General features: G+C 40.2%; 1 protein-coding gene across 1 annotated transcript in view; it reads left to right on the top strand.

Annotated features, from left to right (window-relative positions):
* Window positions 1-13,949, top strand: part of GLDC (glycine decarboxylase) — a 93,808-nt gene that overhangs the window by 24,735 nt on the left and 55,124 nt on the right. The window contains exons 4-8 of the mRNA XM_059141445.1: window positions 296-460; window positions 7,247-7,324; window positions 8,368-8,515; window positions 9,024-9,220; window positions 12,017-12,113. Of these exons, the coding sequence (XP_058997428.1) occupies window positions 296-460; window positions 7,247-7,324; window positions 8,368-8,515; window positions 9,024-9,220; window positions 12,017-12,113 (685 nt within the window). The remainder of the gene's footprint in view (window positions 1-295; window positions 461-7,246; window positions 7,325-8,367; window positions 8,516-9,023; window positions 9,221-12,016; window positions 12,114-13,949) is intronic.

Consider the following 13,949-nt stretch of genomic DNA (forward strand, 5'->3'; position numbering starts at 1 on the left):
ACTCACGTGGATTTAAGAACCAGGTTACAATAAAACACATACATATGATGAGATTATTAATACAGACCTGTAAGATTAAAAAGCAACTTAAAAAAATAGAAATGTAAGTACTGAACATGGCCAAACTAAAGATAAATATTGTTACTGTGATTTAAGTCTAAGCATCCCTACTGATAACACAGTTCTCAAAGAAGGCAAACTTAATTCCAGTTACTGAATTCCAAAATGAACACGTCTCGTGCACTTTTCTGATAGTGAAGTCACAGTTTGGACATGGCCTTTGTGTCTTTCACAGGATCACCCAGTATACTCCATACCAGCCAGAAGTATCTCAGGGGAGACTGGAGAGTTTACTAAACTACCAGACCATGGTGTGCGACATCACAGGCATGGACATGGCCAACGCATCCCTGCTGGATGAGGCCACAGCAGCTGCAGAGGCGATGCAGCTATGCCACAGGTGAGAGGCCCATGGGCCAAGGGCCATTCTCGGGTGTCTTTGGCTGTGCAGGTAGAGCTGGCCCTATTAGTGTCCAGTGACTGACTCTCTCTGTCTCAGAAACACACACACACACAGTAGCATTATACCAGTCAACTGAGAGAACCAATAAATCTGCAATAGTAGCAGCTTTAGAAAAGTGGCTTTTTAAAGCCGATATTGTTTTCCATTTAACATGAGAAAACATTTGGCTCTTCTCATTCATTGTGTTGGCTCTGGTCATCCATAGTGTTAAGTTCAGGGATGTTAGGGCAGCTCTGAGATAGTATCAAGCTCCCCTCTCTGTGCCATCTTCAGTGTGAGGCCTTTGTCCTCATGGTCACAAGATGACTGGTGGGGCTTTAACCATGACCCCTGCACCCAGGAAGGAGGAAAGGGGAAAGGGTGCTGCTAGCTAAATAAGGCCTCTTGAAAGAGTTTGTTGGAAACTTGCATTCACAACTTCATGCTTTCTTGACAACCCCTACCTATGTGACCTGGGGGAATGCAGCTTTTATTAGAGGCGCACTGCTGCCCACTACGTTCTCGAGTTCTGTTCCTGTTGGTAAAGGGGAGAACGGTTATTGGGTAGGAACTGGCGATCTGTGTTGTTGAAATACCATTTTCTTTCATGAAGCAAATTGTTTTAGATTGTCCTTAAATGTTTTATACCTTGTTTTTTTGTATTTAACAATACATTGTGAGAAGATTTGCTTTAGTCAGCTTTCTAGGACATGGCTTTTATTGACTACCTGGTATTACTCACTCGCATGAAAGTACCATAATCTATGTAACCTCATCTCTTTTGTTACACATTCACTTTGATACCATCTTTTACTGTTACAGATGCTATTGTTTTACATATTTAGAATAAATTTTGTCAAAAGTTCTGATTGCGGTATGCCTGGGTGGCTCAGTAGGTTAAAACCTCTGCCTTTGGCTCGGGTCATGATCCCAGGGTCCTGGGATCAAGCCCCACATCAGGCTCTCTGCTTGGCAAGGAGGCTGCTTCCCTTCCTCTCTCTCTACCTGACTCTCTGCCTGCTTGTGATCTCTGTCTGTCAAATAAATAAATAAAATCTTAAAAAAAAAAGTTCTGATTGCATGGAGCACTGGGTGTGGTGCATAAACTGAATCTTGGAACACTGAAAAAATAACAACTTTTTAAAAGAAATATTTAAATTTTTTTAAAATTCTGATTATTTTAATATTCTATAATTTTAAATTAAAATTTTTTTTTTTAAGTTCTGATTATTTCCTGAGGATGCATTTCTAGAAATAGAACTGCTGGGTCATGGTATAGAGTTAACAGTTGCTTTCCAGTTCCTCACCTTCCTTTGTTCTTGGCCTTGTGAGTACTTTTGAGCTTACCTTCCTGGTAGAATTTTCCTGTAGATGTCATCTGGTTCGGAAATCTGCCCATATTCGTGGTATGTCTGAGATTTTGTGCCTCTGGCTCTGAATGCCCATGTAACTCTCTTTTTTGGCTTCCAGATACTTAGAGATGGTTAAATTGGTTCAGGTACCAATTCCAATATGTGTGTGGAGGTTTTCCCCACACCAACAAACGATTCTTTGAGAACAACAGTGTGTCTAAGAATTCCTCTCAATTCTGACACAATCTATCTAGAGATAGCATCGGATTCCAGGGGTTAAGGGTTCAGTACAAGATTGCCCCCCCACCACACTCCACCCCACCCCACTTCATATGCCTGTGGCAAGCCTGTGTTATTTCCTTTGCTTCTGAGTGCCTGGCTATAAACAATAGGTTCCCAGGACACGCTCAGTTAATTTGCTAGAGCGACTCACAGAACTCAGAGAAACATTACTTACTCGATCACTGGTTTATTACTAAGGAAAAAAACAGGAATAGCCAAATGGGAGAGATACATAAGGCAAGTTATGTGAGAAAGATGTGGAGCATCCATGCTCGCTCTCAGTGTATACCATTCTCCTCCGATTGCCACATATTCATTGACCTAAAGTTCTCCAAACACGGTCCATTTGGGTTTTATAAGGCTTCATTACATAAGCAGAATTGATTAAATCATTGGCAGTTGGGTATTGATTTGACCTCCAGTCCCTGTTCCTTCTGAGATCAGGGAGTAGGATTAAAAGTTCCACCCCTCTAATCACATAGTTGGTTCCATTGGCAACCAAACCCCATCTGTGGACATTTTCCAAATTTAATTAACATGTAAAAAGACATCTTTGTGTTCTCCACAGTTAGGAAGTTTGGGGAGCTATGAGCCAAGAACTGTGGATGAAGGCTTAAATATAAATGAAAATATGAAATATTTGGTTTTTGATATATTAAAAATTTGGTCATAACCAAATATATATTCTTATAAATCACAACATTGCAGTAGTGAACCCCAAACAAACTTGCTTAGCAGGTATGTAAAGCTCTGAATTTCCAGCCGCAGGTTATTCTGCTTTCCAAGCAGCAGAGGTGGGTTCAGACTTTTCCACCTGATCCTGGGTGGATAGCCAGAAAGAATGCTGCTCCGTTCTCAGCTGTTCACATTTTTATCTTATCTCTTCCTTATCCCCCTTCTTGCTTCATCTCCTCCACCTCTCTTTCTAAGCTTCCATTTCATACTTGGAGAACCTGAGGCCTTTTTGGTTGATGGTTCAGGGGTTTGGTCCTGAACTGATTTAAGTTAATGAGCTACAGCTCTGCAAATGCTCGATTTACTTCATCTCTCTTAATTCTCATACCTTCGGGCCTATGTTTAATTTGACTCTTGAAAAGTAGCTTTGTTTTTATCTTTAGAAAAGATAAATAAAATAATAATAATAATAAATAAAAGTTAAAATAGCAGTGTTTTTGTTTCCAAAAACAGATGGCTCTTTTCTCCCAATTTAATGCTCTATTAAAGTTATGTTAATTATAAAAATACCTGTTCAGAGTGGAAAAATATGTAAACAGTAGAGAATATAATGAAGTGAACCTGCTGTTTCTCAGTCCTGTTCCACTGAGAAAGCTGTTGTTAACTGGTCAGTGTGTATCCTTCTGGAAAATTAAATGCATAGCACAATGTACATGTCGTGTTCCCCATCCTTTCTACCCAGATATGCTCATGATACATGCACTGTTACATATACTATTTAAAAAAAAACAAAATTCAACTGAGCATATCTGAAGCATATCTGAACTGGCTTTATTATTAAACAGTTCACAAATTGGGCAGCATTCTACTTATCAGGTAGAAAGGCTCCCTGAGGAGTTGTACAAATGAAAGATTTTTCTTATATAGGAAGGAGGGTGGGGCAAGAATGTGATAGGCAAGATCACCTTCCCTTAGGGGGAATGAAAGGGTGTCTTATTATGCAGATGACCACTTCTAGCCTTTGGTGGATGGAGAAAGCCCACATGACAGATTACCTCCTTTGTGCTTATCAGTAAATTCCTGACTCAGGGTTAAGACTACCTTTCTGGAGGAGGTTGAAACTGCAGTTAGTTTAGGTATTAAGCCCCGGTTTGATAACTGGGCCTGGTGCAAGAAACCCCATTTTGGGCCTCTGGTTTTCTTTTTTTCTTTTTTTTATTTGACAGAGACAGTGAGAGAGGGAACACAAGCAGGGGGAATGGGAGAGGGAGAAGCAGGTTTACTGCTGAGCAGGGAGCCAGTGGGGTGGGGGCGGTGAGGAGGGAATCCATCCCAGGATCCTGGATCATGACCTGAGCTAAAAGCAGATGCCCAAAGACCAAGCCAGGGTGACGCCCCTCCCCTTTAAAAAATTTTTTGGTTTTCTTTTTAACAATCTCCATCAATTTTGTTTCCTGAAATCATGAACGTTTAGAAAACTCCCAGGATTTAGGTCCTTTGGTAGCTGTAAGGTACTGCCCATGTCACTTCTCTTGAGTCCTTTCATGAATGAGGACATTTGGTTTAGATAATCTCCAAATGCTTCTTCTTCTTTTTTTTTTTTTTTTTTTTTTAAAGATTTTATTTATTTGACAGACAGAGATCACAATTAGGCAGAGAGGCAGGCAGAGAGAGAGGAGGAAGCAGGCTCCCCGCAGAGCAGAGAGCCCGATTCGGGGCTCGATCCCAGGACGCTGGGATCATGACCTGAGCCGAAGGCAGAGGCTTTAACCCACTGAGCCACCCAGGTGCCCCTCCAAATGCTTCTTTGGCAGTAAAATTCTCAGATGTTTTTATTTCAACCTTTTTTTATTTCTACTTGTACCCAGTCATTATCCTGTTTTTATTTCTTTTTCTTTTTCTTTTTTTTTTAAGATTTTATTTATTTATTTGACAGAGAGCACAAGTAGACAGGCAGGCAGAGAGAGAGAGGGAGAGGAGGAAGCAGGCTCCCTGCAGAGCAGAGAGCCCGATGCGGGGCTCCACCTCAGATCCTGGGATCTTGACCTAAGCCAAAGGCAGAGACTTTACCAACTGAGCCACCCAGGTGCCCCTCCTGTTTTTATTTCTTTTAACTCTTAACATATTTAAAAATTTAAGCCAGTTTAAGATTGATTTTGCTAAATAGGGTTGGAATAGTGTTTAAAAAAAAATAAAACCCCAGATTCAACTGAGTAAATTTGAAGATCTAACTGGCTTTATTCAACGATTCATGCATTAGGCAGCATCTCATCTAGCAAATAGAAAAGAGTGATAAAGGGCTACAGAAAGGGAAAGATATTTTTTTTTAATATCTGATGATTTAATTTCTTTTTTCAAGTTTTTATTTAAATTCTAGTTAGTTAAAGTGTAATATTAGTTTCAGGTATAAAATTTAGTGATTCATCACTTATATAAAATACCCAATACTCCTCACAAGTACCCTTCTTAAAATCTTTTTTTTTTTTTTTTAAAGATTTTATTTATTTATTTGAGAGTGAGAGAGTATGAGAGAGAAGCAACTCCCTGCTGAGCAGGGAACCCGATGTGGGACTTGATCCAGGGACTCCAGGATCATGACCTGAGCCGAAGGCAGTTTCTTAAACAACCGAGCCATCCAGGCACCCAAGTGCCCTTCTTAAAACCCATCATCTCTATTCAGCCCATTCCCCACCCATTGCCCCTCTACAACTCTCAGTTTGTTCTCTGTGGTTAGGAGCCTGTTTCCTGGCTTTCCTCTCTCTCTTTTTTTTTTCTCCTACATTCATCTGTTTTGTTTCTTAAATTCCACATATGAGTGAAATTGTATGGTATTTGTCTTTCTCTGATTGACTTATTTGGCAAAACACAATACTCCCTAGCTTTATCCACATTGCTACAAATGGCAAGATTTCATTCTTTATGACCAAGTGATATTCCATCGTGTGTGTGTGTGTGTGTGTGTGTGTGTGTGTAATCTTCTTGATCCATTCATCAGGCAATGGACACTTGAGCTGTTTCCGTAATTTGGCTATTGTTGATAATGTTGCTATAAATACTGGGGTGCATGTATCCTTTTGAACCAGTATTTTTATATCCTTTGGGTAAATACCTAGTAATGCAATTGTTAGATTATAAGGCAATTCTGTTAACTTTTTGAGGAGACTCCATACTGTTTTCCAGAGTGGCTGTACCAGTTTGCATTCCCACCAACAGTGTAAGAGGGTTCCTCTTTCTCTACATGCTTGCCAAGACCTGTTGTTTCCTGTGTTGTTGATTTTAGTCATTCTGACAGATGTGAAATGATATCTCATTACAGTTTTGATTTGTATTTCCCTGATGATGAGTGATTTGAGGATCTTTAGTCATCTGGATGTCTTCTTTGGAAATATGTCTATTCATGTCTCCTGCCCATTTTTTAATTGGATTATTTGCTTTTAGGGTGTTGAGTTTTATAAGTCCTTTATATATTTTTGATGCTAACCCTTTATCAGAGATGTCATTTGCAAATGTCTTCTCCCAGTAGATTCTTAGTAGATTGCCTTTTAGTTCTATTGATTGTTTCCTTCGCTATGCAGAAGCTTTTTATCTTGATGAAGGTCTAGTAGTTCATTTCTGCTTTTGTTTCCCTTGCCTCAGTTGACATATCTAATAAGAAGTTGCTTTGGCCAATGTCAAAGACATTACTGCTTGTGTTCTTCAGGACTGTTGTGGTTTCAGGTCTCATATGTAGGTCTTTTATTCATTTTGAACTTATTTTTGTGTATGATGTAAGAAAGTAGTCCAGTTTCATTCTTTCACATGTTGCTGTCCAGTTTGAAAGAGAAAGGTTTTTATTTTTTTATTTTATTTTATTTTTTTAAGGATTTTCTTTCTGTATTTGAGAGAGATAGGAGAGAGCATGAGCAGGGGGAGGGAGTATATTTTCCACTGTGCAGAAAGCCCAACCATAGAGCTTGATCCCAGGACTCTGGGATCATGACCTGAGCCAAAGGCAGACACTTAACAGACTGAGCCACCCAACTGCCCTGAAAGAAAAAAGGTTTTTAAGGAAGTTACAAACAAGAAAGGGATTACTTAGAGCAATGTCACTTTCCTTTGGAGGACAAAAAGGGTCTTATTAGGTGAATTACCACCTCATTGGTGATTACCAGGAAATTCTAGGCTGACCAATTAAGATTGTGTTACTGGGGATGTTTGAAACTATAATCAGGTATGTATTAAGCCTCAGTTTGGTGACATGAACCTAGCACGAGTGACTCTATTTTGGGCCTTTGGTTTTCTTTTTAAGAATAGAAAGTGGATTTCAGTAGAATTGATGACTCATTTTTTACATTGCATTCAGAGTTTCCCTAAGTACCACCTTTGCTTTGCGTTCTTAGAAGCCACTTTGATTTCTTTAATGTTCATGTTTGAATGTGATTTTCCTTTTCAACAGACACAACAAGAGGAAGAGATTTTTTGTTGACCCCCGTTGCCACCCACAGACAATAGCTGTCGTCCAGACTCGAGCCAAGTAATTAATTTCAATCTTATTTTGAACTCAGGGATAATATATATCATACTCATCTCTGTTGTTTCTCACTGTTACTTTCAAACTGATTGGCGGTGAACCTGGTTTATATTGAGGTTGTTCAGTTTTACTTTCCCTCCTACTGTCTTCCTGAGATCTTGCCTCGTAAGTAAAATGTGCCAGAATGGAGAATATAGAAGTGACTTTAGTTGCCTTTGCTTTGTATTGAGTAACCCTGTTGTTTGTTTTCTTTTTTTAAAAAGAAAATTAAAAATACTGAAATAATTTCAACAATGTTCTGGAAAGCTTGAAAAGTAGGGGGAAAATGGAATTCTCATGCAATTGTTAGAATTTAGTGTATACTACTGCAAACATTGTTTATAGGGAATCTAAGTAAAACCTAGGTGTGGTATGATATAGACAAAAACAAGCATACTATATTAGTTTAGTGCTGTAATCAGATAAACACAGCACAGCTGTCCCTGGCTGGTGTATTTGTTTGCTTTCTTCTTGTAATAACTGGGCAATATTATATTTCCCAACCCCAAACCACCATCCCTTCAGAAGGGGTGTTCTCACATAGGATTGGAACTGGATGGTTAAGAAAGGTCTTTCTCTTTGTCTTATTGATGGCTTTCCATTCACCTAAAACTGATCCCAGGTGAAAGTGGTGACTGCTGTCTAAAGTTGGTTCTTTAGTCCTAGGAAGCCTTGTTCCTGACCCTTTCAGGAGCAGGTTCTAGCAGGAAAGGCGGAATGGGAGTGGTAAGGGTGGAGGAGAGAAACAGAAGCCAAGCTGTTGGAAGCACTTGAGATGGTGTGAAGCTCTGTTAACAATGAAAGGTCAGATGTGAGATGGGCACATGCACGTGTGTGTGTGTGTGTGCGTGCCTATATGTGAGTGTGTGTCAGGATGAGGTGGGGTGAGGGACAATGAGGAAGGACATGGAAGATGGACACTATATCACTGAAAATAAATTGTAAGGGATTTTTATTTTCTCTTGAAAATCAAAAGCATGATTGCTCTTTGTCTATTGTCTTTCCAGATACAATGGCGTTCTCATTGAGCTGAAGTTACCCCATGAAATGGACTTCAGTGGAAAAGATGTTAGTGGAGTGCTCTTCCAGTATCCAGACACTGAGGGGAAGGTGGAAGATTTCACAGAGCTTGTGGAGAGGGCCCATCAGACTGGGGTAGGCAAATCTCTCCTTGTGGGGGTTCACGGAGGTGTGTCCCAACTTTGAATTAATGATTTTAATGCATCTTAGTTTCTATACCTGTATAGCCTAGAATGTTAAGTTCTATCCTTCCTGCCTTTTTTCAATTTTATTTTGTTCATTAATTCCTGGCATTCAGTAATTTTTTTTAAGATTTTATTTATCTGAGAGAGAGAGAGCATGAGGAGGGGGAGGAGCAGAAAGAGAGGGATAAGCAAGCCCCCTGCTGAGTGAGGAGCTCAATGTGGGGCTTGATCCCAGGCCCCTGGGATCATGACCTGAGCTGAAGTCAGATGCTTAACTGACTGAGCCACCCAGGTGCCCCTTTGTAAATATTTTTGAATGAATCAGTGAGTAAATGGAATTCACCAGGTCTGAAACAACCCTGTCTGTCTGCTTATATTGAACATAATTTACTACTCTCCAACTGCTCTCAGGAGAAGGTGACAATTAACCACCACTTTCTCTCTTGTGTCCTTTCTAGAGCCTGGCCTGCTGTGCTACTGACCTTTTAGCTCTGTGTATCTTGAGGCCTCCTGGAGAGTTTGGGGTGGACATTGCCCTCGGTAGCTCACAGAGGTTTGGAGTGCCACTGGGCTATGGCGGACCGCATGCGGCCTTTTTTGCTGTTAGAGAAAGCTTGGTGAGGATGATGCCCGGGAGAATGGTGGGGGTAACAAGGTAACACAGCTCACGTTTCTCCACTTTTTGATTGTGCTTATTGTTTTTCCTGTCTCGTCTGATTACAAAAGTTGTTGATTTTTCTCTGAATTTAATTGGGCCATGCAGGGTAATTTACAGCATATTGGTATTGAAGTCATAGAAGTTAAGTTTTCAATTAGGTTGACAAAAGCATTGAAAGACTGGACATTTTAGGTGTGTTTTATATCTAACCACTTTCATTCTCAAAAGCATTATCACGCCACACAGTTAGGTAAAAGACATGCACAGTGAGAGATTACCATGTACACATAACTGTTATCTACATTATTTCATAGAGGTCTGCTACTTATTTTTTCTGGTAATTTCTAAATGTACTCTCTCAAGTGCTTCTCATTGATACACCTCCTCAGATTAAGAATTTAGATAAATGTCATGATTATTACTGGGGAAATTTAGCATGCTCTTTTAGACCTTTCATTGAAGTTGGACTTATTAGCCTAAGTGAATAGTCTCTATTAGTGAATAATTTGAATTTTTGAAAAGCAGCTTACCACATAATAGCAAGAGGCACCTTGCTTTTTAGTGTAAAAATAGTTTCTTCAAGTATTCTTTTTTTTTTTAAAGATTTTATTTATTTATTTGACAGAGATCACAAGTAGGCAGAGAGGCAGTCAGAGAGGGGGGGGGGGTGGAAGCAGGCTCCCTGACAAGCAGAGACCCTGATGCGGGGCTCGATCCAAGGACCCTGAGATCATGACCTGAGCTGAAGGTAGAGGCTCAACCCACTGAACCACCCAGGTTCCCCAGTTTCTTCAAATTTTTATATTTGCTTCTTTCAGTGATATATCTTTACCAGGCGAAATGAGGCAGAAAATTTTCTAATTAAAAAGAATTTAATATATTGTTGTCTGCTGATTTTTTTTTTTTTTAAAGATTGTATTTATTTGTCTGGGAGAGAGAGCAGAAGCAGTGGGAGAGGCAGGCAGAGGGAGAGCAGGCTCCCCACTGAGCAAGGAGCCCGATGTGGTGCTTGATACCAGGACTCTGGGATCATTATCTGAGCTGAAGGCAGATGTCTAACTGACTGAGCCTCCCAGGCATCTCATCTGCTGGTTTGTTTGGTTTTTTTTTAAGATTTACTTTATTTATTTGACAGCACAAGCACGGGGAGCAACAGGCAGAGGAAGGGAAGAAGCAGGCTCCTTGCTCAGTGGGAAGCTTAATGTGGGGTTCCATCTCAGGACCCTGGAATCATCCATGACCTGAGTTGAAGGCAGACACTTAACTGAATGAACCACCCAGGACCACCTGTTTGCTGATTTTTTAAAAAAAATTTTTAATTTTAGTTATTTATTTGACAGAGATAAAGAGAGAACACAAACAGGGGGAGCAGCAGGCAGAGGGAGAGGGAGAAACAGGTTCACCCCTGTGCAAGGAGCCAGATGCAGGGCTTGATCCCAGTACTCTGGGATCATGACCTGAGCTAAAGGCTGACACTTAATGGCTAAGCCACCCAGGTGCTCCTATCTGCTGATTTTTGTATTATCTTTCTGAAAGATCTTTGATATCTTTCTGAAAAATGGACCCCAGAGCTTGGTGAAATAAGGACAGGACTGTTGAATCTTTCTTTTTTTTTTTTTTAAATTTTTAAATTTTTAAATTATTTTATTTTTAAGATTTATTTATTTGTCAGAAAGAGAAGAGAGAAAAGAGCACAAGCAGGGGGAGTGGCAGGCAGAGGGAGAAGCAGGCTCTCCACTAAGCAAGAAGCCCAACTCCAAACTCAATTTCAGGACTCTTTATTAAAGATTTATTTATTTATTTGAGAGAGAGAGAAATATGAGTGGGAGGGACAGAGGGAGAGCAAGAGAGAATCTCAAGCAGACTCTGAGTGAGGAGACCTACTCAGGGCTTGATCCCACAACCCTAAGATTGTGACCTGAACAAAAACCAAGAGTAAGTTGCTTAACCAACTGCACTACCCAGGTGCCTGTATCCAAATTCTTAATTATATTAGGAAAGAAGGAAAATTTTTCTTTTTCTTTTCTTTTCTTTTTCTTTTTTTTTTTTTTTAAAGATTTTTATTTATTTGTCAGAGAGAGAGAGGGAGAGAGAGCGAGCACAGGCAGACAGAATGGCAGGCAGAGGCAGAGGGAGAAGCAGGCTCCCTGCCAAGCAAGGGGCCCGATGTGGGACCTGATCCTAGGATGCTGGGATCATGACCTGAGCCGAAGGCAGCTACTTAACCAACTGAGCCACCCAGGCATCCCAGAAGGAAAATTTTTCTTAGAGATAAGTGGTAAGATTATTAATATTCTTTTTTTAAGTTCTTAAAATCCAGGTAACATACAGTGTAATACTAGTTTCAGGTGTACAATTTATTGATTCACCACATTCTTTTTCTTTGTAGCAATACAGTTGCTTTAGGTTCTAATGCAGAAGTTGATTCCTTTGTCAGATACCTTTTTTCTGTGCCTGCCAAGATGCTTAAAGTGAAATTGAATTTTCTCTAAATTTAATTTTAAATTGAATCTTCATTCCCCATCATTATATTAGTCTGGGTAATTCCTGGGAAGTTTCCTTTCAAGGTTGCTAGTCTTACTGTATATATCTTAGTTCCTCCCTCAGAGTGTATACTAAAAATTATTAGTCCTATTTAAAACAGGGTGGCTTAGGAATTGTTTCTTTATGGCCTTGCAGCCAAATACATTTTCTAGGTTCCTTTCAAGCTGGGAAGGAAAGAAATAGGCCCATTTGTGACCACCCTTGTGCTATGATCTTATGTATTAACTAAGTATTTTATTCTTGGACCAGAGATGCCACTGGGAAAGAAGTGTATCGTCTTGCTCTTCAAACCAGGGAACAACACATCCGGAGAGACAAGGCTACTAGCAACATCTGTACAGCTCAGGTAGATCACATGCCTGCCTTGCCCACTGAATCGTTTAGAATTAACAGAAATGAGCTGCTCATGCATTCACTCAATTGTTCTTTCATCCGTTTACCACCTACTGGCCAGTGTTTGCATCAGAAATGGTGTGATCTTACTGGTAGAGAAGCCCTGTGGTCTTGTCAGAACCAAAATATAATGTATTTTCCTGGAGTTCTGTGTACGAATATACTTGATACTTCAGTGTTTCTAGCGTTCTCGGCCATTGGGCCAGGTCCCTTATGGGTGGCATGCGACTGGGCACTTTCCTTAGGGTTGAAATGGAAGCCCTCTAGGAATGTGGTGAGGAAGGCAACATGACCATGCTTGAGGGGTAATGAAGATTGCCTGTTTGGTGGTGGTCGTGGGGTACTCTTGCTGGGGACTCAGGATAAGCATTCCTGAAAGGATGGAATAAAAGAGGAGTAGCTTCCTAAGTTCCTGATGATTTTGGAAGTTGTCCAGGGTTCATGTCAGAAGGAGTAGTGTTTGAGACCAGGCCAGTTTCGGGGCTTAGGTGGAGGATTCTTCCTGAGCAACCAGTCCATCTTCTCCTTCAGGGTGAGAGAAAGAGCTCTCTTCAACATTTCAGTGGGCAGTACAGTGCTTTTTTCTCTTAGGGCATTGGCTGAAAGCACCACCACCAAGTTTTAGAAAGACTCTCCAGGGGCAGTAGATAATAAGATCTTATATTTGGTTCTATAGCCTTGGTCTTTGGACTAGCTTCTTCAGTAGGTTTTCTTGTCTTATGGCCTCAAAAAGGTGGCTGCTGCTTTTTAGTTAGTTAAGAACTCTTCTGTTATCACAGGAAGGAGCCAGCTGTCAAGAGTTTTTCCTCTGTTGATAACAAATTGAACTTTATGTGATGTTATTACTTTCTGTAGTTTACCCCTCATTTGTTGAATTCCCTGCTTGCATACTTCCCCTTCCTTTGCAACTACTTATTGTTCCTCATTGTTCTGCTCATGTACTTGCAAAAGATATCTGTCTGGTTATTAAATGCATTAAGGGTTTTTCTGCTTCAATGTTTGAAATTAATTTTACTGGTGAACTTGGGCTGAACAAAGGTCTCCATCTTTTTTAGCAATTATTAAAGTGATGTTTGCCTTGGAACTAGCCCAACTCTGTTTTCTTTGATTTTTTTTTTTTGAAGATTTTATTTGCTTGTTTGTTTGCTTATTTATTCATTTATTTATTTATTTAACAGAGGTTGAGAGAGAGAAAGAGAAGTGAGAGAGGGAACATAAGCAAGGGAGTGGGAGAGAGAGAAGCAGGCTTTCTGCAGAGCAGGGATCCTGATGTGAGGCTTGATCTGAGGACCCTCACATGACCTGAGCTGAGCAAAAGGCAGATGCTTAACGACTGAGCCACCTACGTGCCCCTTCTCTGATTTTTTTTTTTTTTAAGATTTATTTATTTATTTTAGGGAAAGAGTTGGGAGTGGGCAAAGGAGTAGAGGGAGACAGGAGAGAGAATCCCAAGCAGACTCCACCACAGTGGGTGTGGAACCTGATGTGCTGCTCAATCCTAGGACCCTGAGGTCACGATCTGAGCTGAAAGCAAGAGTTGGACACTGACTACACCACCAGATGCCCCTGTCTTCTCTGATTTTTATCTTCTCATTCTGGAGAGCTTCTAGCTACCCATTGTCTATTTCATTTCATGAATTTCTTTTCATAATTGGTTGCATAAAGCAGTTGCTCATAACTCCAGTGTCATTCTCTATAAGCATGTAATTAATCTTTTTTGTTAGGAGATGACTGATAATTTTTTGAGATGCTCCTTGAGCACTATTGCCTTTAACTCCAGCTTTCTGCT

The sequence above is a fragment of the Mustela lutreola genome, chromosome 12 (assembly GCF_030435805.1).
Source record: "Mustela lutreola isolate mMusLut2 chromosome 12, mMusLut2.pri, whole genome shotgun sequence".
In the NCBI taxonomy this organism is placed as follows: Eukaryota; Metazoa; Chordata; class Mammalia; order Carnivora; family Mustelidae; genus Mustela; species Mustela lutreola.